At 35.7% G+C, this 23,335-nt stretch overlaps 1 protein-coding gene across 2 annotated transcripts; it reads right to left on the bottom strand.

The window, feature by feature from the left end:
* Positions 1–217: 217 nt before the first annotated feature.
* AASDH (aminoadipate-semialdehyde dehydrogenase) lies at positions 218–20,615 on the bottom strand (the record flags this gene model as incomplete). Of its 2 annotated transcripts, XM_084234086.1 has the most annotated exons (14): positions 218–607; positions 1,876–2,007; positions 2,489–2,611; positions 4,294–4,457; positions 6,503–7,283; positions 8,631–8,746; positions 9,398–9,590; positions 10,012–10,184; positions 10,935–11,041; positions 11,374–11,615; positions 13,017–13,209; positions 14,314–14,633; positions 19,119–19,239; positions 20,386–20,615. In XM_084234086.1, 14 exons carry the CDS (start codon positions 20,613–20,615, stop codon positions 218–220), a joined length of 3,285 nt encoding a protein of 1,094 aa, XP_084090212.1. The 2 variants fall into 2 exon arrangements, with proteins under 2 accessions (XP_084090212.1, XP_084090213.1); XM_084234087.1 differs by lacking the exons at positions 1,876–2,007; positions 2,489–2,611; positions 4,294–4,457 and having other exon boundaries at positions 585–607.
* Between the last annotated feature and the right edge of the window lie 2,720 nt (positions 20,616–23,335).

Genomic DNA, 23,335 nt, shown 5'->3' with positions numbered 1-23,335 from the left:
ATCTATAGTCTCATTAAAGGAAGTTGCCACTAAATTTGGTGTTTTGTTCTATAATTCCTTATAAAAGAATTTGCTGTTACTACAAGAAGTAAAATATGGCAGTTCTCCAAAAAGTATAATAAACTAGCTTTTTAAGCAAAATAGAATCTTTAATGTAAAAATGTTTTATACTGGTAAAGTATTTTCAAGAGTTACAGGAATTAAGGACTACATTTGATTATTTTTCATTGCTGCTCAATAAATCCAGACAGTAGATATAATTATTTCTACATCCAATAATAAGCATTGATTCCCAGACCACAGGAGAAGAAAAGACTTCTCCCGGAAGTTCATGTACACTTTTCAATTGTCCACGCTTAGATTCCAGGATCCATAGTTTTCCGTCAGTAGATGCTGCTGCCAGCAACATTTCGTTGCTAGAACTGTGGTTACGGAAAGCAAATGGCGTTGCATACACCCTTGAAGTTGTTTCAAATTTCCATTGGAGGTCACCTTTCATACTACAACAGTATATAAAGCAGTCATGGGAACCAAAAAATATTTCTTGCTCTGATGCTGAGATACATGGAGATGAAAAGATTGGTTCACTGGTAGAGAACTGCCAAACCTGAAGGGTGATGAGGCAAAAATAATTGATTCATTGAATTCTTTATTAAGGTTTTATCAAATTCTTGATAAAATGTAAGAGATGTAGGCTATTGAATGGCAGCTACAAATAGAAAAAATAATGGCTTTATCCAAAAAAGGACCACCTCAAATTAGACTACTGTTCCAATAGTTAAATCTGGGACACAATATATTGGAACATTCTTATTACATGAGTTATTGCTATGTAAAATATCATAAAGTAAAATTAATTTTACTTTCAAGAAAGCCTTTTAAGGAAGTTATTACTAGTATATTCAGAGACACCAAGTTCAAAGATAAAACTGTACTGAGTTTTCAAGGTACCTTATTAAAAACTGTATTTCTTTCTACTCTCCTAACATAACAAGAAGAAAGTAATTGGGCAGAAAGGAACAGTTTATGTACATTAATTTATATTAAAGTTTTACACAAAAAACTCTTGCGCTGTTATGTCTGCTCTGTGGATATATACTATTTGCTTATTTCAAAGTTATTATAGACAAACCTGTCAACAAATATTTTGAAGAAAAGACCTGAGTCTAAAGCAGTGTTTACAAATACACAGTAACAGCAGCATAATAAAAAGCAAACAAAGAAAAAAAAGTTTTCATATAAAAAGCAGGGGCTTCTTTAAATTCTCATAACCCCAATAGAAGTTTTAATAAAATTTGGCTAAAAACCTGTAAAGTTTTTTTTTTTTTCCATTAGGGGAGGAGGGTGGCAAAAATATAACAATATTAGAGCAGAACCTTTTAAACTCATTCAAAAAGTAAGAAAGGGCCTCCCCGGTGGCGCAGTGGTTGAGCGCTGGGTTGCGAAGCTGCCCGCGGCCTCTGCGGCGCCGGTTCGATCCCCGGCTGCTCCCCGGCCACCAGAGGAGGGTCCCACATGGCGCGCAGACCTCTCCTGCCGCCCGCTGCTCCCCTCAGCAGTGTACTTCGGTCCTTCTGCCTGCTCTGCTCCCCGCTCTGGCTCTGGTGAATTCTCTCACCCTCCCGCGCTTCTGACTGTACCCAGTGCATGTATAAACAAAACAAACAAACAAGCAGACAAATAAATAAATGGAACATGCCTCTATTTAAAAAAAAAAAAAAGAAGAATATTTGTTGAAAAAAAAAAAACAAAACAAAAACAAAAAGTAAGAAACCCAGGGCTTGACAAATATAATAGAACTAGCTTTTAACACAAAGAAATTTACCTGATTGTCACTTTGAGAAAAATACGTAAATTAGAACTAAAAATTTTTACCTGTTCTCCAAAGTGAGTAAAGCAGAGTAAATTTCCATCTACACAGCCAATACAAATATATTCCAGGCAACACCGTGGAGAAGAGAAGAGTGGTTTTCCACAGCAATGTTTCCAAATTCTATTCCCAGTGGCCTGTTAACCAACAAAAAACAATTGATGGCATTGAAATCATTCCACTAATCAATTACCTTTTATAAAGAAAATTGCTAAGTCTCCCAAAGGCAAAGCTATAAACACCAGAAAATGCTATAGTGTCTTGCTGACATTACAAATGAAGCTAGTACACATATATACAACAGCCATAAAATGAATCAGTGCTATTTATGAGAGCTAGGCTACACACTTGTAGTAAAACAAGGAAAGAAATAACTACCACATAAGGATCTATCCTTAGTATACCAAGTTCTTAATGTGATTGAGAAAATTCTGCCAAAGTTACAGCATGAAAGACATACATAAGAATTTAGATTTTTACATCTTTCTAGACTTGCTGCTAATCATCCTTAATGAGTTCTGGATGAGTGATATCTAATTGAAAACTTTAAGAATTCAAAGCAAAATAAAAAAATTAAAGAAAGTTGGTAATAAAATCAGTAAATATTATTTTATTTACAGGATTTACAGCCAATAAAAGTCCTCCTAGAGTAGCAAAATACAAATGATGAGGATTCAGGCTCAAACAAGGAGAAGAAAATATAGTTCCTTCACATTTTAACTTCCAAACACACTTCTTTTCCTGCAAATAAAAAAAAAAAAAAGCATTTTAATCATTTTTTTTTGCTGACGGTTATATCCACACATACCATGATACCCTTATGATGTTATGCCTAGTTAATGGAAGCTTTTATATTAAGTATAAAATTCATGCTCATAGAGAATGAATTTAGGGGCCTCCCTGGTGGCACAAGGGGTTAAGTCTCAGCACAATCAAGCTATCTGCAGCCATTGCAGCATGAGTTCAATCCCTGCTGGAAAGCTCACCCACATGGCATGGCAGACCTCTCCTGTCTTGCCCACTGCTCCCCTCGGCAGTGTATTTCAGTAGATCCACCTGTTCTGCTCCCCACTTTGTCTCTGGTGAATCCTCTCACTCCCCGCACCTCTGACCTACATCCCAGCTCTTGTATGCATAAATAAATTAAATAAATCTTTAAAAAAAAGAGAGAGAATCAATTTAGTAAAAGGAAGACAAAGGCTACCATCTAGAGATAGCCACTGTTAATGTTTTAGCATTTTCCCTTTTGATCCTTTTGGTACACAAACACAGTTTAATAGAGTTGTGATCATTCTGAATATACTTGGTATCTAATTTAGCTCATTTTATAAAACCTTTAAAATATAACTTTAATGCACAAAATTCCATATGAACATGAAATAATATATCACTGAAAAATTTTTGAAACTGATTTCTTGGTTATTATAAACAACTTGTAAACAAACATCTTGGTGCACATATTTGTTCATTCTTTTGACTATTTTGCTAAGACAGATTCTAAGAATTTAACTGAATTAAAGGCTATGAAATTGCTGCCTTTGGCCAAGTTGCTTTCCTCATTCATTATAATCTCCCACCACTCTCAGCAGCATTTAATGTTATCTTTCTGAAACCCTTTGTTTCTCTACTCATAGTTTTTCATTTTCATTCCTTTAATTATTAAAGGTATAAAAAAAATTAAATGCACTTACTAGTCATGGTTTTTTTTAGGTCCTGTGTATTTATTATTCCTTGTTTACTTTTCTATGAGGGTCTTTATATTCTTAATTTGATTTGCGCTCTATTTTCATTTATACCTGTGAAGTTTGTGAAGTTTTTTTTTTATAAAGTTTTTTTTTTAAAGATTTATTTTTTTTTTTATACAAGAGCTGGGGTACAGGCCAGAGACGCAGGAGGGTGAGCGGATTCACCAGAGACAGAGTGGGGAGCAGAACAGGCAGACGGAACAAAATACACTGCTGAGGGGAGCAGTGGGTGAGACAGGAGAGGTCTGCCTTGCCATGTGGGTTTCTCCATGGCCGGCCAGGAATCGAACCCGCACTGCAGAGGCTGCGAACAGCTTCCCAGTGTTGTGCTCAACCCGCTGTGTCATCGGGGAGGCCTTATATCTGTGAGTTTTAACTTATATGTTTAAATTTTCCCCCAACTTTTTTTAATTTTATAATTTTGAAATTTTTTTCATTTTTATGAATCAGGTCTTACTAATACTTTCCTCTGTGATTCTTTTCTATTGTTAAGCTCATTCCAAGTTCTAGGGAGTTAAAAATGTCTTAAGATATTAAGATTGCTAGTCAATCTTTTTTTTCCACAATGCTAAACTTGGGAGACAGTTGCTCTCCTAGTCAACTCTTTCATAAGCTGTCAAGTAACTCTTTCATGTTCCTTTATGGTTGTGACATGAGAGTGATGATGTGAGTCCTTACATAAATATCCAGAGCATATGCATGCTGGTCATGAGAACCGACATACAGGAGTCCAGTGGTCGGATCCATGGTTGCCGAGCTTTTGACAGCATTCTCAGTAGTAAACATCCAATATATTTCTCCACTATTACTTTTCAGAACATAAACTAACCCATTATAACAGCCTGTAGGGAAACAAAATATAAAAGATGAGATTTGGCTATGTCACTGGAAAATAATTCTCTAGCCTGTATCATGATAATGTGTATCTGATGCTCCTTAAGTATACTTGGCTGTATGTTTAGATCAGATTTAAATTTCAGCAATGTAAAGCAAAACCCAAACAGTAATCATTTACATAAAATACCTCTTCAGGACTTTACACAAGTTAATTACTTGTGGTATAAAATAAAAACATTTCCATTTTTATTCAAATTCTTGTGTGGAGGGCTGACTTTCAATAGATTGCAGTGAGGGAGCTGCTCTGTAGGAACAAACCTTAATCCAGAAGCAAATTGTCTCCAAATGGTTTAGCGCCAGATTCCCCACAAACTTGCAAACGTGTGCCTGATGAGTGAGGGGGCTGCTGCCTTTCTAGCCACACCCTGTTTTCTATGACAATTGGCTCTCCATACCCAATACTGCACTCTTTTTTTTTTTTAAAGTACCATGTGCTTCACTATTGAGCAAACAAGCACACTATAGTGGAGAGGCTCTGACAGACTTCAATTACATCTCTTCAAATTACCTAGCATTGCTGAGCCTCATATTCTTCTTCTGCAGAATGTGGACACATCTATTTCAGTGGTTATTGTGATAATACAATGTGGATAAATGCCCAGTGCATAGAAAGGTGGTCTAGAAATGTTAACATTAACAACAGCCAACATTTATCAAGCTTTTACTTTGTGAAGCATGCTATTCTACATGTTAACTCATGCAGTCCTCTCAGTAAAGTGTTATATCCACAATTTATAGATAACAAAAGTGAAGCACAACCATAAAGAGACTAAATTCCTATGGCACAACTACACAGGTAATCTGTGGCAGACCCAGGATCAGCTCTTAAGGAGTCAACTTCCAGAGCCTGTGCTAGAAACTATACCACACTGCCTTTCCTAAGTTGCTGCTACAGATAAGACGATAGGACAGGAATTCCTGACCTTGGTGTTATCAAATAATGTAGGTGGAAGTAGGGGTGGTGAAAATTTACAATAATGATGACTCAAGTTCCCTAGAGTGCAGGTAAATTAGAGGAAGTGGAATTTGGGGGTATTGGTCCACCACTCTGGATGGCTCTGCCTATGGCTATAACCATTGTTGCTTAATTGAGGTCCAATTCTAGAATACTTTGTACTTTTTTCTGGCAGTTATCACTCAGTAATATGAGAGTAGTCTTCTTAATCACAGCTAAGAGAAATGTCCTACATATTGAAGATGTCAAGATTCAAATGGGTAATGAAAAATTTCTTTCGGATCAGCTCAATTCTAAAGAAAACATAGAAGAAAATCTTTGTGACCATGGTTTAGGCAAAGATTTCCCAGATATGACAGCAAAAGCATGGCCAATTATAAAAGTGATAAACTGGAATTGAAATTAAAAACTTTTGGGCTTCCTTGGTGGCGCAAGGGATTAAGATGCAACCTATGAAGCCACTGAAGCACAAGTTCGATCCCCAGCCAGGGAGGTGACCCACATGGCACAGCACACCTCTCCTGACTCACCCACTGCTCCCCTCAGCAGTGTATTTCATTCAGTCTGCCTGTTCTATGCCCCACTCTGTCTCTGGTGAATCCTCTCAGCCCCCCACACCTCTGGCCTGTAACCCAGTTCTTGTATAAATAAAAAAAAATTAAAAATCTTTTTAAAAAAAGATTAAGAACTTCTCTTCAAAAGAAAATTATATAGTTAAGAGAATGAAAAACATGCCACACACTGGGAGAAAACACATAAAACACGTATCTGATAAAAAGAACTTTTACCCAGAGTACATAAAGAATTCCAAAAACTCAGTAAGAAGACAAACCTTAAAAAAATGGGCAAAAGGTCTGAACAAACCCATCTTAATTTACAAGGCAAATAAGTTCATAAAGATACTCAGTATTTCATCAACTAGGGAAATGCAAATTAAAACCACAATGAAATGCCACCCATAATTATTTGAATGGCTAAAATACCATTTTATCATATAGCAATTAAATGCTATAAACCTCAAATTCAGAAACTTACCCACTATGATAAAATTTCCACACTTAGATACACATGCTGAGGATTCAATTCGATCTCCCAAAATCTGTTCCCATTTCACCGTCCCAGAGTAAAGGTCGACTGCCGTCATTCGATGAGAATGGGAGCCAATGTACACAGTTGCAGATGACTTAGCAGCAGCTGGTATTATAATCAGAGGTGAAGCATCTACACATTTGCCTGTGTTGGACATCCACCTCACACGTAACTCCATTTTCTCATTTCCTTTCACAGGTATTCCCTTTTCAGAAATTTCTGCAACACAGGATGGGTCCTTTGTCTTCCCAAAAAGAGCTGAAGATTTTAAACTTTTCACATTTTGAATGTTAGTCTGTAAAATTACATCAGAATAGGCTGAAGGGCAATGTTCTAAAAAGCTAGTAGTATTCAGGGATAGTATCTGACTCCCTCTATTTACTGAACAAAAAGCATTTATCTTATCACAATTTAAAGGTATAACTGATTTCTGATGTGAAGATTTTCTACTGGTTTCCTCTTGATTGATGTCACAGAATTTTCTTTTAATAGCATAATTTTTGCTAACTATCAGGTCTTTATCTGGAAACACTGTTTGAACAATGTGATTATAAATTTCTAAAATGGAACTGCTAAGAATAATTTCCAGAAGCCCAGGTACTGATGTGCCAACAAGTTCTTCAATCTCATTAAGGAGCCGTACAGACTTCAAAGAATCTCCACCACTTTTTAAGAAGAAAGACTCATCAGGAAACTTCAAATGATCTTCTGAGAGATTCAGAATAGACTACAGAGAGAAGGGGAAAATCTGGTGAACTAAAGACCTACGACAAAAAGAATTCAACATTTATAGGTAATATAGAGAATAATACCTACAACAATAATATGAACATAATACACACCAATGTTTCTGACAATTAAAATAGGAGTATTTTTAAAAAATAGGATTATTTTATTTATTGTAAAGGAGACTATCACAAATTTACTCTAAAATTGCAAAACAGACTTCCCTTTAATAAGTTTTCTTACCCATAAAATAAGGAATGGAATTACAAAAACATCTCATTTACTAATAAGTGATATTTCTATAATATAGAAATAATATTTCTCTTCATTTCTTTGCATAAATTAAAATTATATTCTAAGAATCCAAAAATGAGGAGGACAAGGCTTTTATCAAGCCTTTATTTTCAGAAAAGACTATATAATTACACCCTCTTTTTAGTACCCTTGAGAGAACTTGACATTTTATCTAAGAAAAATTGAATTGACCTATAGTTATAGTAAAAATAAGTATTTCACAATAAATTATAAAAAATTATTTTATATATGTATGTACATGTGTGTATGTGTGTGTATATGTGTGTGTGTATATATATATAATTTATATAATTCCCTTATGTGGAAATACATGTTACTAAAAATTCTTATGCAATAATAATGTAGCCACAGACTGTAGTATAGCAAGATTTGGCTATTTTCCAGCTCTGATAACTATTGTTGCATACACAATGGAATACTACTCAGCTACTCTTGCTGTCTGTGACAACATGGGTGAAGCTGGAGGGGATTATACTAAGCAAAATAAGTCAGAAGGAGAAAGACAAATACTGGATGGTATCACTTATATGTGAAATTCAGAGAAACAAAACAAAGTATCAGATAAAGCCAAACTTTAAACAAATCCTAGAAATCTGATGGTAGAACTGAGGCTATCAGAGGGGGATGGGGTGGGGCAAGAAAGTGGAGCAGGGGTGTAATGGACTATGCTGGTGGACAGCGGGTGTTTGGTGGTGGTGTGGTGTAGCAATAACAACTAATCGGGGAGATCCTATACTTCCAAAACACAAAAAATCTACCTTAATAAAAGAGTGTTACAGTACTCCCCTCTTTTAGGGAAAAGTTGGGCCAAAATAGGCTTTGTCTGCTCATGCCTTTCATGACTACCTCACTAGCAATAAATTTCTTATGGAGAGTATAACCTCTGCTTACAGCAGAGAACCTAACTCTTGTTTTAACACAAAATGAATAAATGAAGCTATATTATTTAACATCTTGTAAGCAGTAACATCCTTATAATTCCCCAAAGTTATTAAATATCACTTTGTTGCTATCTTTATCTTAAGAGTTATACCTTCCACAAATGTTGTAATTTTTCCCATAGTTCATCTTTTCCATTGAGCTTTCTCTCAGACTTCAACTTTATGGAGTTTAAATAAATCTTGTTTAACTCAGAAACATCAACTTTGCCTTAATATAAAAAGAAATAATTTTAAAATTTTAGTTTAAACTTTTTATATCTTCATTAGTCATAAGCATATACATATTTTTCATTATAGATATTAGAAATCCAATAGAATAGTTTGTCATAGGTAAGCAGTTTTAAAGAAAGTAGTCCTGTGTGACCAAGAGTATGGTGGGTAACAGATAAGAGGAAAGGAGGAACTTATGTTTATCTCACTTAAAGAGCTACAGAAATGATACTATTAACTGAGCAATTACTGCATTTTAATTGCAGTAACTAAATATTTATTTAACTAAATATTAAATAAAGATGAAACGGGGCATACAATATAATATGGTGATTAAAAGCGTATGCTTTGAAGTCAAATAGTGCTAGACATAATTTTTACTTGACTACTAATCAAGTAGAAGATCTGGAAAATTACTAAACTTCTTTAAGCCTTACTTCCACATCTGTAAATAGGAATACAACACCATGTACTTACAAGACTTTCTGGAGATAAAATGAACTAATTATACAATGCATTTAACAGAGGGTCCACCACAATAAGCACTAGTATTACTAATAGTAATAAGGACGCAAGTGTCTTTTAAACTAGTTACGAGTACAATGAGTATCATTTAGCTCTGAAACATATCTGCTTCAAATCATTTTACCATGAGATGTAAATGGAAGAGACTCAATCGACACAAGCTCATCTGGGATTGCATGACTTGGAAGATGCTCCTGTAGTTCTTTAAAGATGTAATCCTTTACTAAATCATTTCTGGACACCATAAACAGAACTAATTTTTCCTGATTATACCATATAAGCGCACAAGACTCCACTTGCTGAAGTCCTTCAGCAGCCTATAAGAGAGATTATCCCAAATTACCAGTGAGGACGTTTAAAAACAAACTTCCTAAATGCTGAAACTTATGTTCGAAAATACACTCAAATTAAATTAAGGACTATGCTAGAGATTTGCAAAAAAAACTGTTTGCTACAGTTATTATTACCAGCACTCAAAGTTCTTAGTGTCTTTCAAAAAGAATAGCTTCTCAAGCAAAAAAACCAATTTATTTTCAAAGTTACCAAAATCCATTGTGTCACTTATTTAAAAAACTCTTTTATGTGAAAATTAAGGGATACATTGAATTATCCATACCTTTTAATGTAATTTATCATTAATTAAACAAATCTAGATTTAAATAGAAACCTGGCACAGAAAATTGGTGGTGGCTGCCTCTTATGTATATTAATAGAAATTTAATATTTAAGTAGTTCTACCTGTTGTACAAGTTCAAGGCTAAGACGTTTGCCATGGCGTTTGATCTGACTGTCCTTTCGTCCCAAGAAAAACATCTTTCCATCTTTCACTGTCACAAAGTCTCCTGTGGCTCGCATTGTGCCAAGTGGTACTGTCATTTCATCATCAAGAAAACATACTCTGTTTTTGCCACCTTCATGAGATATAGACACCAATGTAATGAAACTATATGGAAAACATATTAAAATCCACCAAATTAAGAACATCTCCAAAAGTTAAATTACTAAGTTTCAAGTTTTGAATATTTATATGAAGAGGAAGACACTTCTAAATGTCACCTGATTAGAGAGCAAAGAGATAAATTATTTCTAAGAATATATTTGTGATTAAAGGTGGCACAGCTGTTGAGCGCTGGGTTGCGAAGCTGCCCGCAGCCTCTGCAGCGCCGATTCGATCCCCGGCTGCTCCCCGGCCACCGGAGGAGGGTCCCACATGGCGCGCAGACCTCTCCTGCCGCCCGCTGCTCCCCTCAGCAGTGTACTTCGGTCCTTCTGCCTGCTCTGCTCCCCGCTCTGGCTCTGGTGAGTTCTCTCGCCCTCCCGCGCTTCTGACTGTGCCCAGTGCTTGTATGAATAAATAAATCTTTAAAAAAAAAAAAAAAAAAAAAAAAAAATTTTTATACTATGATTAAATAGAATTTTGTTTGTATATAAAGGCACAAGTTATAGTTTCCAAGTTACTTTTATAACTTCTCCTAGAGTACTAAACATTAATATCTGAAATAATTATGGTAACTTACTAAATGTTTCATAACTATGTAGATGAAGTTAAAAATATCACATGAAAGAATACTGGACATAAGAAAAATTGGGGAAAGAATATAATTAACATATCAGATTTTTTTCTTGAAAATAAAAATCCCAATCAACAAATATAAAACCACCTAAATATACTTGGCCATTGCCTTCTTGAATTGTGAAACCATTAGTATCTCTGACTTCAACTAATGTTCCAAGCAGTGGAAATCCCAGTTGTACAGGCATTTCACATCTATGAAAAACACAATAATCCAAACCAGATTAAAAAATTTACATTTGAATAGAGTATTTTCCAATGTATTTAAATCATATTGTAACAAATAAAGTCTGTGTTGTTATAAAGGTTATCATATATATTATTCATTTCTGTCTAGTCACAAAACCTTCTAGCAGAGTCTGTAACACCAATTACAATAAGAAAGGTTGTGAATTCCCAACTTGAAATTCTAGATAAAATAGTGTTTCTAAAATTATTACCCTGGTACTTATCAAAAACACCATTAGTGTTAAGATACTGGTAAAATACACGTTTGCTCTACCCTACTTAGTAAGTGAAACCCTTACTTCAAAGAAGAGTTAAGAATCTTCTCTGGAATCCTATAAAAAGTTGCCCAACTTGATACTTCTGTAATACCATAAACATTAAATATTTGAGTTTTATTGTCTTCTCCTCTCCAGCTTTTGAGAACAGTCAATGATGGAAATGCTTCACCACCAAGGGCTAATACTCGAAGAGAAGTATTGGTTGATAAAACAGTAGACTTTATAAGCTGAGCTCCAAATCTTCTAAGCAACGTAGGTGTTGCCTGTAGATACATTAAAAATAATTACTTTCCCTTACATTTTTAAAAAGGCAAACACCATAATGATTACTTTAAAACTTAACTTTGGGAGCCCACAGGAAAATTAAGTCTTGTCAAATGTCAAATTATATGTGGAAAATTACTAAGGCAGCATTATCTCCTTAATGTATCTAAGCTCTTTATGCAAAAATGTTATACTTTATTATGTAATTTAGACTAAAGATAAAAAGGAGAAAAATCTGTAATCAATTCATATCTTTTCCCCAGGATCTCTAGAAAAAGTATATAAAAGGATTAAAAATGTGCCTAAGCCAAACAACATGAAGATTATTTTTTTAATTTTTTAAAGATTTATTTATTTATGCATGAATATTTTTAAAAACAGCTTTATTTAAGTATAACTGACATACAATAAACTGTAAAATATAAACTTATATATATTTATGAAATATGTACCCTCCAGTGAAACTATTACTATAATGTAAACATCCTTCATCCCTGAAGTTACCTATGTCCAATCACAGTTCTTTCCTCCTACTGAACCCCTTCTGCAGACAATCACTAATCTACTTTCTGCCACTAATGTTCAGTTGACATTTCCTATAATTTTATAAAAACGAAATCATATACCATGTATTCTTTTTTGCCATGGCTTTTTAAAAAAAATATTTAAAATGGCAGGTTTATTAAAAAAAGGGAAGTAAAAGATGCTTGCACAGACACAAGCAGGCAGAAAGAGCTAACCCCTAAAAAGGACAGGTTTGTTAGAAGACATGCCTGCATAGCCACAGGCAGGCAGGAGAGCTGCTGCTGACCTGGCTCCTTGTACTCAACATAAATACTTTGTAATTATACTCCTTGCATGATTATACTCCTTTCATTTCTTATTTTCTTAGTCTATCCAGGCTGCTAAAACAAAATACCATAGATTGGGTAAGTTATAAATAATACAACAAATTTATTTCTCACAGTTGTTGGAGGCTAGAAGTCCAAGATCAGAGTGCCAGCATGTTTGGGATCTGGTTATCTTTTAGGTTACAGACTGCCAACTTCTTTCTATGGCTTCACAAAGTGGAAGGGGCAAAAGAGATGTACAGCGTCTCTTTCACCAGGGCATCAAATTCACTCAAAAGAGCTCTACTCTCATGACCTTTAAAAAGGTCCCACTTTCTAATACCAACCTATTGAGCATTAAGATTTTAACATGAATTTGGGACATACATTTAGACCACAGGACATTTTATTGATGAGTGTTATTCATCAGGATTCAGCCCTTGATAATCCAAATTAGACTATCATTAATTAGTCCACTGAAAAGAACCACTGGAATATAAAATATTCTTTAAAACACTGAAAATGATGAATAAGGAAAGACAAAACATTTCATTTGATCTTAAAATATACCTGCAAAATAGTCACTTTGTGATGGGAAAAGAGAACAGCAGCTAATTTTGATGGGAGCACTTTGACAGAAGTTGGTACAATAAGTAAAGAGGCACCACTTGATAGAGCAACAAACATTTCCACAACAGAAGGATCAAACGTCAGAGGTGATGCCAGAAACAAAATATCTTCTTGAGTGATCTCAAAAAGTTCCCTAGGCAAAACAGAAAGAACACAGAAGTGTCTAATATTTGGTAAACATGTACTGGAAAAAATTATTATATACATTAAATTTTTGATGTTAGCCAGATTTTATTCTTCTCCCTTAGATTAACCAAAATGGTACTATTATTTTAGAACTCTTCTTTATAAAAGTAAGGATTGACAATTGATTTGCATCTTCATTCCTTATGAAGGAAAATAAGTATTAAATAATTTTGTATGCTTTCTCCTGTTAATCTGTCTTATGTCAATCTAATTCTCAGGTCCATCCAAATGGACACTAAGAGAAGGAAAAAGTGTGCCTTCCCTTTAATGAGCTAGCTACTTCTTTTGTAGGCTCTCATATGTTTATGAACAAATTTTTTTTCTCCTCTTAATCTATACTTTGTCAGTTTAATTCCCAGGTTCCCAGATACTGAACCTAAGAGGATAGAGGAAGTCTTTACTTTCAAAAATAGTTATATTTTTATATTTGTAAAAAATTTACACCTATTTCTTCCTTTGATTTCCTAAGACTACTCCCTTCTGGGAGTAGTAGTACTGGTTCCTTCCTCCTCTATTTCCTTCTTTTTTCTCAAGTTAAGAATCTTTATAAAAATTTCTCATCTCAAGCCATAACAGCAAACCAAACTCCAAAATGTTAGAGAGGTGAACTGCAAGTGAATTACAGAAGAAATGCACATCTTTTTAAAGACTTTGTCATCTATTCGATTAAGTGGAAACTTCAACAGGGTATACCCGGCTTCTGCTGCCTCAGATCACATGGCTCCTGCCTCCCTTGGTTTCCTGAGCTCTCCCCTTAGCAAGAACTTAGCAAGCCAAGTTCTTTCTTTCATATCTGGTGCCTTTTCCAGGAATATGCTTTCTCCTTTCTATTAATAATTAAGATGCAAAGCTTCAAATCATATCATTTATTTGGCTCCAGGTCTGGGTCAAAGAGGTGAAGCCCTAGCCCACAAAAAACAAGTTCAAATATAGCTGAAACAATGACATAGCACTATTGGTTTAGGAACAAGAGTTATAAAGAAGAGTTTTTTTGTATTTCTTTTTTTCTCTTAAAACACAAGTTTTGAAGGTTTCTAATGTCAGAACTCACCGAAAATGCTGGATGTTTGGCACTATACATGCATGAGGGACTCTGACAATCTTAGGTACCCCCGTGGTGCCTGATGTATGCAGAACATAAGCCAAGCAATTCTTTTGCCTCACATCTAGGTGTTCTTCTGACTTTTCTTCATTGCTCTTTTCAGAACTTGTGCTGGTTGCTATTTTTTCTTTTTCATTTTTTTCTTTTCTGTCACTTAACATCAAGCTCACCTCATCATTTCTCCAGTTAAGTCTGAAGAGTACTAGATCATTATGTTCCACTGTAAACATATCACATATCAGTAATGTTCCATAGGAAGATTTGAATTTCTATGTTAGATGAGGAAAAAAGTTTATAATATTAATGTTAAAAGACATTCTTTTTTATACAGAAATATGACATCTCCATTTACTAATTCAAAATGGCTTTTTTGTGTGTGTACTTGCTATATATTCAGGAATAAAAAGATAAATAAGAAGCTCCCAACACAAAAACACTAGCCTTATTTTCAAACTCACTTTCAAAATAGAGATGTATAAAAACACATAACAGCAGTCAATGTGGTTAATGTGATAACGAAATATTCTTGAAATGTTAACAGGAACAAAAGAGGCTGAACTTAACTCTACCTGAAAAATCAGAAATTGACTGTTCATAAGTAATATTTGTATTATAAGTAGGTATTTTCCAAATAAGGAAGAGAGAGGTACTTGAGGAAAATAGCCAATATAGAGTATCTAACCTGACAAAGCTGGTGTTAACAGAGACCATTAAGCTACTAAGCATTGCAAGTTGCAGAATTAGGGGAGAGGTAAGTGAGTTGTGTTATGGATAGATGAGCTGCTAATCCTTAATAACTTCATGACTCATTACTAAGGGGTTGAGTTACCTTAACCTGTAAGTGATGAAATTCCATTAACTAGACTATACTGTGTCACGGACAGATTGATAAGAGTCATTTATTTAATAAACCTCTGTAACAATTCAAATATGCTGTACGGGTGTGAATTAGACTTTTATGACAGAACTGGACAGAACTGGACCAAAGGGTCTGTAAGCAAAGAAATGAACAAATATAAAATTTTCTGGGTATAGTATGAGCCTGAATTTCTGGCTCAGATTTGAGTGCATGGAGATAGATTAATACATACATTTGGAAGAAAAGATGTAAAATTCAGTTTGTACATGCTAAAAGTGAGAATCCTTTGAATATACCTTTTTAGGTTCACAAAAAGCAGCTTAATGAAACAAAACAAGTTTTTTACATTAAAGAAATCAATAAATGGGGTGGATGAATTGAGTCAAGGGTGTCAATTGTATGATGATGGATAGAAACTAGACTTTTAAGTGGTGACGATGATGTAGGATATACATATGTTGAATTATAATGCTGTACACCTGAAACATGTATTGTTATAAATCAGTGTTACTTCAATCAAAATTTATTAAAATACATTACATATTATACATATAACACATGTTATATAAAATGTGCATGTGTGTGTGTGTGTGTGCTTATGATGTTTTCTATTTGTTGTGTATGTATTAGGGGTAAGGTGTGATGTGGCTTGTAATATCAAAAAATTAAGGACCAACATATTCTTTTTTTTAAAAGATTTATTTATTTATGCATACAAGAACTGGGGTATAGGGCCTCCCTGGTGGCACAGCGGTTGAGCGCTGGGTTGCAAAGCTGCCCGCAGCCTCTGCAGCGCCGGTTCGATCCCTGGCTGCTCCCTGGCCACAGAGGAGGGTCCCACATGGCGTGCAGACCTCTCCTGCCGCCCGCTGCTCCCCTCAGCAGTGTGCTTCGGTCCTTCTGCCTGCTCTGCTCCCTGCTCTGACTCTGGTGAATTCTCTCACCCTCCCATGCATATGACTGTACCCAGTGCTTGTATAAATAAATAAAAATAAATCTTAAAAAAAAAAAAAAACTGGGGTATAAGCCAGAGGTGAGAGAGGTGAGAGGACTCACCAGAGACAGAATGGGGAACAGAACAGGGGAACAGATGTCTGAAAGACACCACTGAGGGGAGCAGCGGGTAAGACAGGAGAGGTCTGCCGTGCCATGTGGGTAGCTCTTTGGCTGGCTGGGGCTTGAACTAGTGCTGTAGTGGCTGGCAGTAGCTTGATAGTGTTGTCTTTAACACCTGCGCCACCAGGGAGGCCCTATATATTCTCTTTTTTTTTAAAGATTTATTTATTCATATAAGACCTGGGGTACAGGCCAGAGGTGCAGGGGTGAGAGGATTCACCACAGACAGAGTGGGGAACAGAACAGGCAGATTGTGAAGTACACTGCTGAGGGGAGCAGCAGGTGAGTCAGGAGAGGTCTGCTGCACCATGTGGGTAGCTCCCTGGCTGGGGATCAAACTTGTGCTGCAGTGTGCGGCTAGCTTCATAGGTTTCGTCTTAACCCCATGCACCACCAGGGAGGCCCAGGACCTATATATTCTTAAGACCTAGCTCAAAACCATCCTCTGTTAAAGTCCTCCTTTCTCTACTAGATTAGATTTACTTCACTTAGTACATTATCATACTATGTAAATCTTTTTTTAAAGATTTATTTATTTATGCATACAAGAACTGGGGTACAGGCCAGAGGTGTGGGGGCATGAGTGGATTCATCAGAGACAGCGTGGAGAACAGAATAGGCAGACTGACTGAAATACACTGCTTAGAGGAGCAGCGGGCAAGACAGGAGAGGTCTGCTGCGCCATGTGGGTAGCTCCCTGGCCGGGAATGAACTCATGCTGCAGTGGCTGCGGATAGCTTCATAGGTTGTGTCTTAACCCCTTGTGCTATCAGGGAGGGCCACACGATGTAAACCTTATAAGTTCCAGAGTACTAATCATTTTTCTGTGGCCACATTATGAGCAGTTGGAGGGCAAGAATCATGTTCTAGGCTTCTTTCACATATAAATGTCTTACCATACAACTAATCTCACCAGGATTTCTCAATTTCTACAGTACTGACATACTGGACCAAATCTTTGGAGGGAGCAGTATTGTGTCTTGTAGATTTTTAGCAACATCCCTGGCCTTAAACCACTTATTGCCAGTGTACCCCAATGCCTTTATGACAATAAAATATATCTCTATGCATGACTGAATGTTTCCTGTGAGGCAAATCACCCGCAGCTGAGAATCACTGCCCTTGTGGGTGCTGGCTGTACTGCAGATGCCCGATAAATATTCCGAAGTTAAGTGAGAGAAGAAACTGATACCATCATCAAAGTGATAGACCAGGAAGCCAGCTATTTTCTATGGAATACTGCTATATGATCAACTCCTTCCTAAAGTTATAAAGAAAACCTTGATATTGACAATTTTAACACTTGACCTCCTCTTTCATAAAACTTTCAGGAAGGTTGTTAAAATAAATGAATGTCACATCCCCATTTTAGCTTTGCTTACATCAACAACAAAGGAATAATCAATTTAAAGAGAATAGAAAACTCTGGCCAGGAACTAAAATGTTTATTTAGAAAACATTTATTAACCAAGTGAATACTTTGTCTCTTTCTGGAGGCCTTACTCTAATTTCCATGATTCCCTAGGAAGTCTTCTTAAGCTCTTAATACTTAGAATTGCTATAAAAAACAGATAAAGTTGCATATACATATAAACACAAAGGTGCAACACATTTAAGTTACCCTCAAATATAAATTGGTTCAGACAGGAAATGGGTAAAAACAAGCTAAACTGAATATACTTTCTACAATGTTTTTCCTTTCTTTTTGGTAAAACAATATTTTACAAATAAGAAAAAAATAGTAATAAAGAATGGGCTGCATCGTACTGAACATGTAATATCAATTCTTGCTCCTAAAGCATTTCTCAGCTAGATCTTTAGTTGGTAGACACTTATAAGTAAAAAAAGTAAATAAATAAATTTAGTTTTCCAGAAAACCGAAAAAAGCTCTGGTCTAAGTGTCCTAAGTGCCAATCTTGTTTCAAAATCTAAGCTTGAATCTAATCTTTAAATCTAATTCTTTATTATTACTGACCACTGTAAATTGCCATAGATAACAAAGAGAAAAACTTCAATTATTATAAAACTTCCCTAGTATAGGGACAACTTTGGAAAGAGTAAGGACATTTAAAACAATACACAATACCTTATTATAATGGCTATAGGTTCATGCCAAATAGCATAGCTTCTCAAACTCTGTGAATGGACAGTGCCTCCAGGCCACACGTGGCAAGGTCTGGAGCACAAGCTTTATCCCACATTGTGCCACAAAAAAAAAGTGGTTGTCACGACTGGTGGGCATGGAGGGTGCTATAGGCATCTTGTGGATGGAGACCAAGGATGCTGCTAAACATCCTATATATACAGAACACTCCTCAGAACAAATGATTACCCAGCTCATGATGCCTACAGTGCTGAGACTAAGAAACCCTGCTGAGGGCCTCCCCGGTGGCGCAGCGGTTGAGCGCTGGGTTGCGAAGCTGCCCCCAGCCTCTGCGGCACCGGTTCGATCCCCGGCTGCTCCCCGGCCACCAGAGGAGGGTCCCATATGGCCCGCAGACCTCTCCTGCCGCCCGCTGCTCCCCTCGGCAGTGTACTTCAGTCCTTCTGCCTGCTCTGCTCCCCGCTCTGGCTCTGGTGAATTCTCTCACCCTCCCGCGCTTCTGACTGTGCCCAGTGCTTGTATAAATAAATAAAAATAAATTTAAAAAAAAAAAAAAAAGAAACCCTGCTGAATTAGTAAATTTAGAAAATGAGAAACTCTGCTGCATTAGTAAATTTAGAAATTTACCTTTCAGTTGAAAGATAAATGTAACACACACACAATTTAAGTACTTACATGAATTTGCTGTTTTTCAACAAGGATATACTCTAAGTTACATTTTTTCATAAAATGAGTTGATAATGCTGGTGGTGAATCTGGATCAATAGGAGCATAAGCAGCAGGGACTTGGAGGATTCTAAAGAAACAAAGTACAAAGTCAGCATACAGTATCTGTTGACTATAATCTAACTTGAAGCACTTTTATTTTCTTATGTATTTCACTATTGGCTTTATCAAAAATTGCAAATGCTTTTGTTGACACACCTTTGGTTATGTTTATTTTGTTTTGATCTTAAGACAGTATCTCGGGGCTCCAGAACAGAAAGGTTTTGCCTAATCCACAATGGTAAGACACCCCACATAAACTTTTTAAATCCCAGATCCAGATATTTTTAGCTCAGAGGCCACAGGCAACTGGATGGTCCTCTGTTTCTTTATCTGTAAAATAAGACCTTAATGATATAGCCTAATTGGGTTGGTGTAAGGATTAAGTGAGCATAGAAGGAACCTGACTCTTAACACTGTTAATGTCACATTTATCTCCTATGCCTTTGGATCACTCAAACTCAAGACACACTAGGAGGGGAAGAGACCCACCCATAACTCTATCCCACATTGTGCCACAAAATCCTCCTGAAGAGCCATACCATCCTCCTGAAGGACATAACATATTCACAACACATATAATGAATCTAACACACATATAATGGGATGAATATAAATTTCTCTAATTCTTTAACAGCTCTTATTTTCCACAGAACCCTAACACAGAAATCACTATGTGAGGATAATATTCTAGAACTAAAATAATTGAACATTTTGCAAATATTTTTTGACTAGCATCTTCCTCTATTCGTATCTCAATTTTATAGACTTTATTCAAAGGTTTCATTTATTCGTTTATTGAATACTTAAGCACCTAAAACTTCAGTCTCAAAGGGGAAACCATAGGCATATTATTTCTGAAATACTTGTTTTCTTTGATCTAAAAACAGAAATTATAACTATTTTCCTTTAGCAGACAAAAGATGGCCTTTTGTTTTAGAGATATTTACATGTTCTACTATTAGTGAAAATCCAGTCTTCCTCAATTAGCTCAGATTAATTAATAATTATATATAATTATAAATATAAAATTATAAATATAAAAATTATAAATTATAAAAAATTATAAATATAAAATATGTAATTAATAATAATAAATAATTAATACATTCTGTATATTAAAGAATTGTCAATTAGTTTAGAGTAATGCCAAATTTTTAGTTCCAAAAAGTATTACCCTAAAATCCAAGAGGGTAAGTTTATTCCAGGATGGCAGTAGAGACCAATTTCCCGAATTCCTTGAAAATCACAGTGTAATAGTAGAAAATCTGATAATTCTGAAGCTATATTCACCACAGTCTTGTAGGTGTAGTAAACTGGAGCCTGGTTGTTACAGTTGTCAAAACATACAGCCGTTCTATTAGAGTAAATGGAGGCAGCCTGGTGCACCAATTCCTGAAGAGTCATTTCACTGAAGTTTAACTAAATATCAAAGAACTCTACCTATAATACAGGGATGTTAGGGGGACAGAGAGAGAAAGAAACTTCAGTATACTCCTTCAAAATCAAATTACATCAAAGATACATACTAAATAACTTCTTTATTTATGAACTATCCATGATATATTTGCAGAGCTTGAGGTTGAAAATTAATCTAATACATTAAACTAATACTGAATCAGAGCTGGAAAAAAGTTGGAAGTGTTATATACAGATTGGGATAAAACAGGTAAAACGAGAATTATGCCTCAAGTGACCATAATGAAAAAAATACATATGCAATATATATTTATATGAAATTAACCAATAAAACTAAATTTAAACTAGCGCGTGTATAATTTTTTCATTTTTTGTTCTTAATCAGATTGATTAAGTGGCTAAAATCCTGTATGATAACTTTGAAAAGACCAATGGAAATAAGTTTGCTTTTAAGAACTAAACTTTGATGAAAACAAAATCAAATTTGGTAGAAAAAAGGAAAACTCTACCTACATACATCAAATTTTAGCCCACTAAATATAAAGTGCTAATAACTTTATTATAATACTTTACAGAAGTCCTAGTAAAGTCACTTATATAATTGTTAACATGTAACTTCTTTATATTCTAGTTTACTTGATTTTTTAAGTCATTAAATTAATTTAAATTTAAACTCCAAATATAGTATTACAACTCTATAAAGCAATGTATCAATACAGTGTTCTCTTGGCTTTTTAATGCAGATGATAAAAAAAAAGTTCTGAGATAATATTTTATGGAAGAAATTTCAGAGATCACTGATAGCAAAAACCCAAACTAGTCTTTCCTTAAAGGCAATTTTCCACCCTTTGGAAATGCTATTTTCCAGATTTCAAAGCAAATAAGATTTATCAAGTAGCCTATGTTAATTACACAAGTTTCTAAAAAATTGTTCATACTTATTTGAACTGGTTTCCCTGATTCCAAATAAAATTAACTTTCATCCCCTGAGAAAAGAAAAGCATTCCTAAAAGAAGCAAAATAAAACAGTAACTGCTGAGACACATAAGGCTTGGAAATGCTATGATTTTGTGAGTTTAAAAATATAAGAACTCTAGTCGTCACAGTGTTTCTTTTTAGTAAGCACTTCAAATACTAGCTCTTTTTTTCTGATACACAAGATAAAAATGTTAAGCTTTTTTTATATACACAAATACACTTTGCAGAGCATAGCATACACCAAAATTGTTTTGCAGGATATGATGAGTGCAGAAGAGTACCCTTTCCCCATCATGAATAATGAATTGACTAATCTATAGGATGTATTATACGAAGGTATTTTAACAAAAATGTTGTCCATGTGCAAGAAATCCAGTTTTTAAATGCAAGACACATGCAGTGGAAGACAATATGTTATACCAAAATTATCTGACAAAGAGGCAAGATTATACAGTGAATTCTTGAAATTTTTATGACAAATTATAATAATCACTACACCTATCTTTACTATTGGTTTTCTACTTTTAATGCCAGTTTCCCAAGTAACTGTTAGAATTAAGATAAAATGTATTCTTGTCTAAAGTTTTTACTTTCACTACTTGAATCGTACATTGTCTCCAAAAGAGAGAATATCGTAGTTAGTGGATGACTAAACATTTCTAGGAACTTATAAGGGAAAATAAACAAAATCTGGCAAGAGATTTCATGAAATAGAATCATTCAGTTTAAGCACTGTCTACTTTATTTACAAATGTAGAAAACTGCTGATTATTAGGTCTTAAGAGTCAACAAATTTTATCGCTTTGGGGATTCTCCCTAGATTATTGACTATTTTACAGACGGGTAAATGATCAAAGACTTTATTTTCAGTATACACCGGCATAACTTACATTATGCAAATACGTTTAATAACAATGCACGTTAGAGCAAGAACTTCCAAAACAATTCTTCCAGTGGCTCCTCCAAAACCAAGGTAGCGGGTAGGCCGGGCGGTCTTATTTCCATCCCAATGAAAGAACAGAAGGTGGCAGGAGACTGTGCAGAGATCACACAGGTCAGTCTGGGCAACGGACCAACCCTCCAGACACCACCGACTCCAGCCCGAGGTCAGGCGGGGTGTATGAAATCGATCAAACCTGCGCGCAATCAGCTTCAGAGCCCCGCCGGACACGGCCTCCTGCTACGACTCACTCAAGTGGTCTGGAGGGTTGCAGGAGAGAAACCCAACCCATCGCGACCTTTTCTCAACAGCCCGGGTCGAAAGTAGCTGCCGGCCCCTAATCGTTTAGCCGTCGGGACCTAACGCGCTGAGTCCTCCGTGAAGCCTCCGCGGCGCCGTGCTGATGACGTCACACGAGCGACCAGAGCCGCCCCGGAAGCTCAGGCGCCAACCTGAGACTGGCGAGTTGCGTTTTCCCTGACTGTCTTTGGCGCAGATGCTAGTTCTGATCTCGCTAATTTGGGTAAGAATTTGAGAGCACTTTGGAAATGATGGGCTTGATGCCTTGCCCTTTTGTACCTGTCAGGAAATTCTGGGCAGGATACTTTATAATTCTGAGCCTGGGTCTTCTCGTTCACAGCGTGGGGATATAGATTACGTTAGGGTTGATGTGAACTTGAAATACTGGCGTTGACCTCATCTCTTCGACATTTTCTGAGAACCTGGCCTAGACTGGAGGAGACTGTCGCAAAGGCCCTGTGATAACTAGGCTCATATTTTAGTTAGTTAG

The sequence above is a fragment of the Talpa europaea genome (assembly GCF_964194135.1).
Source record: "Talpa europaea genome assembly, chromosome: 5".
Taxonomy (NCBI): Eukaryota; Metazoa; Chordata; class Mammalia; order Eulipotyphla; family Talpidae; genus Talpa; species Talpa europaea.
The sequence above is the reverse complement of the archived record's forward strand: the minus strand, read 5'-3'. Positions and strand labels throughout refer to the sequence as shown.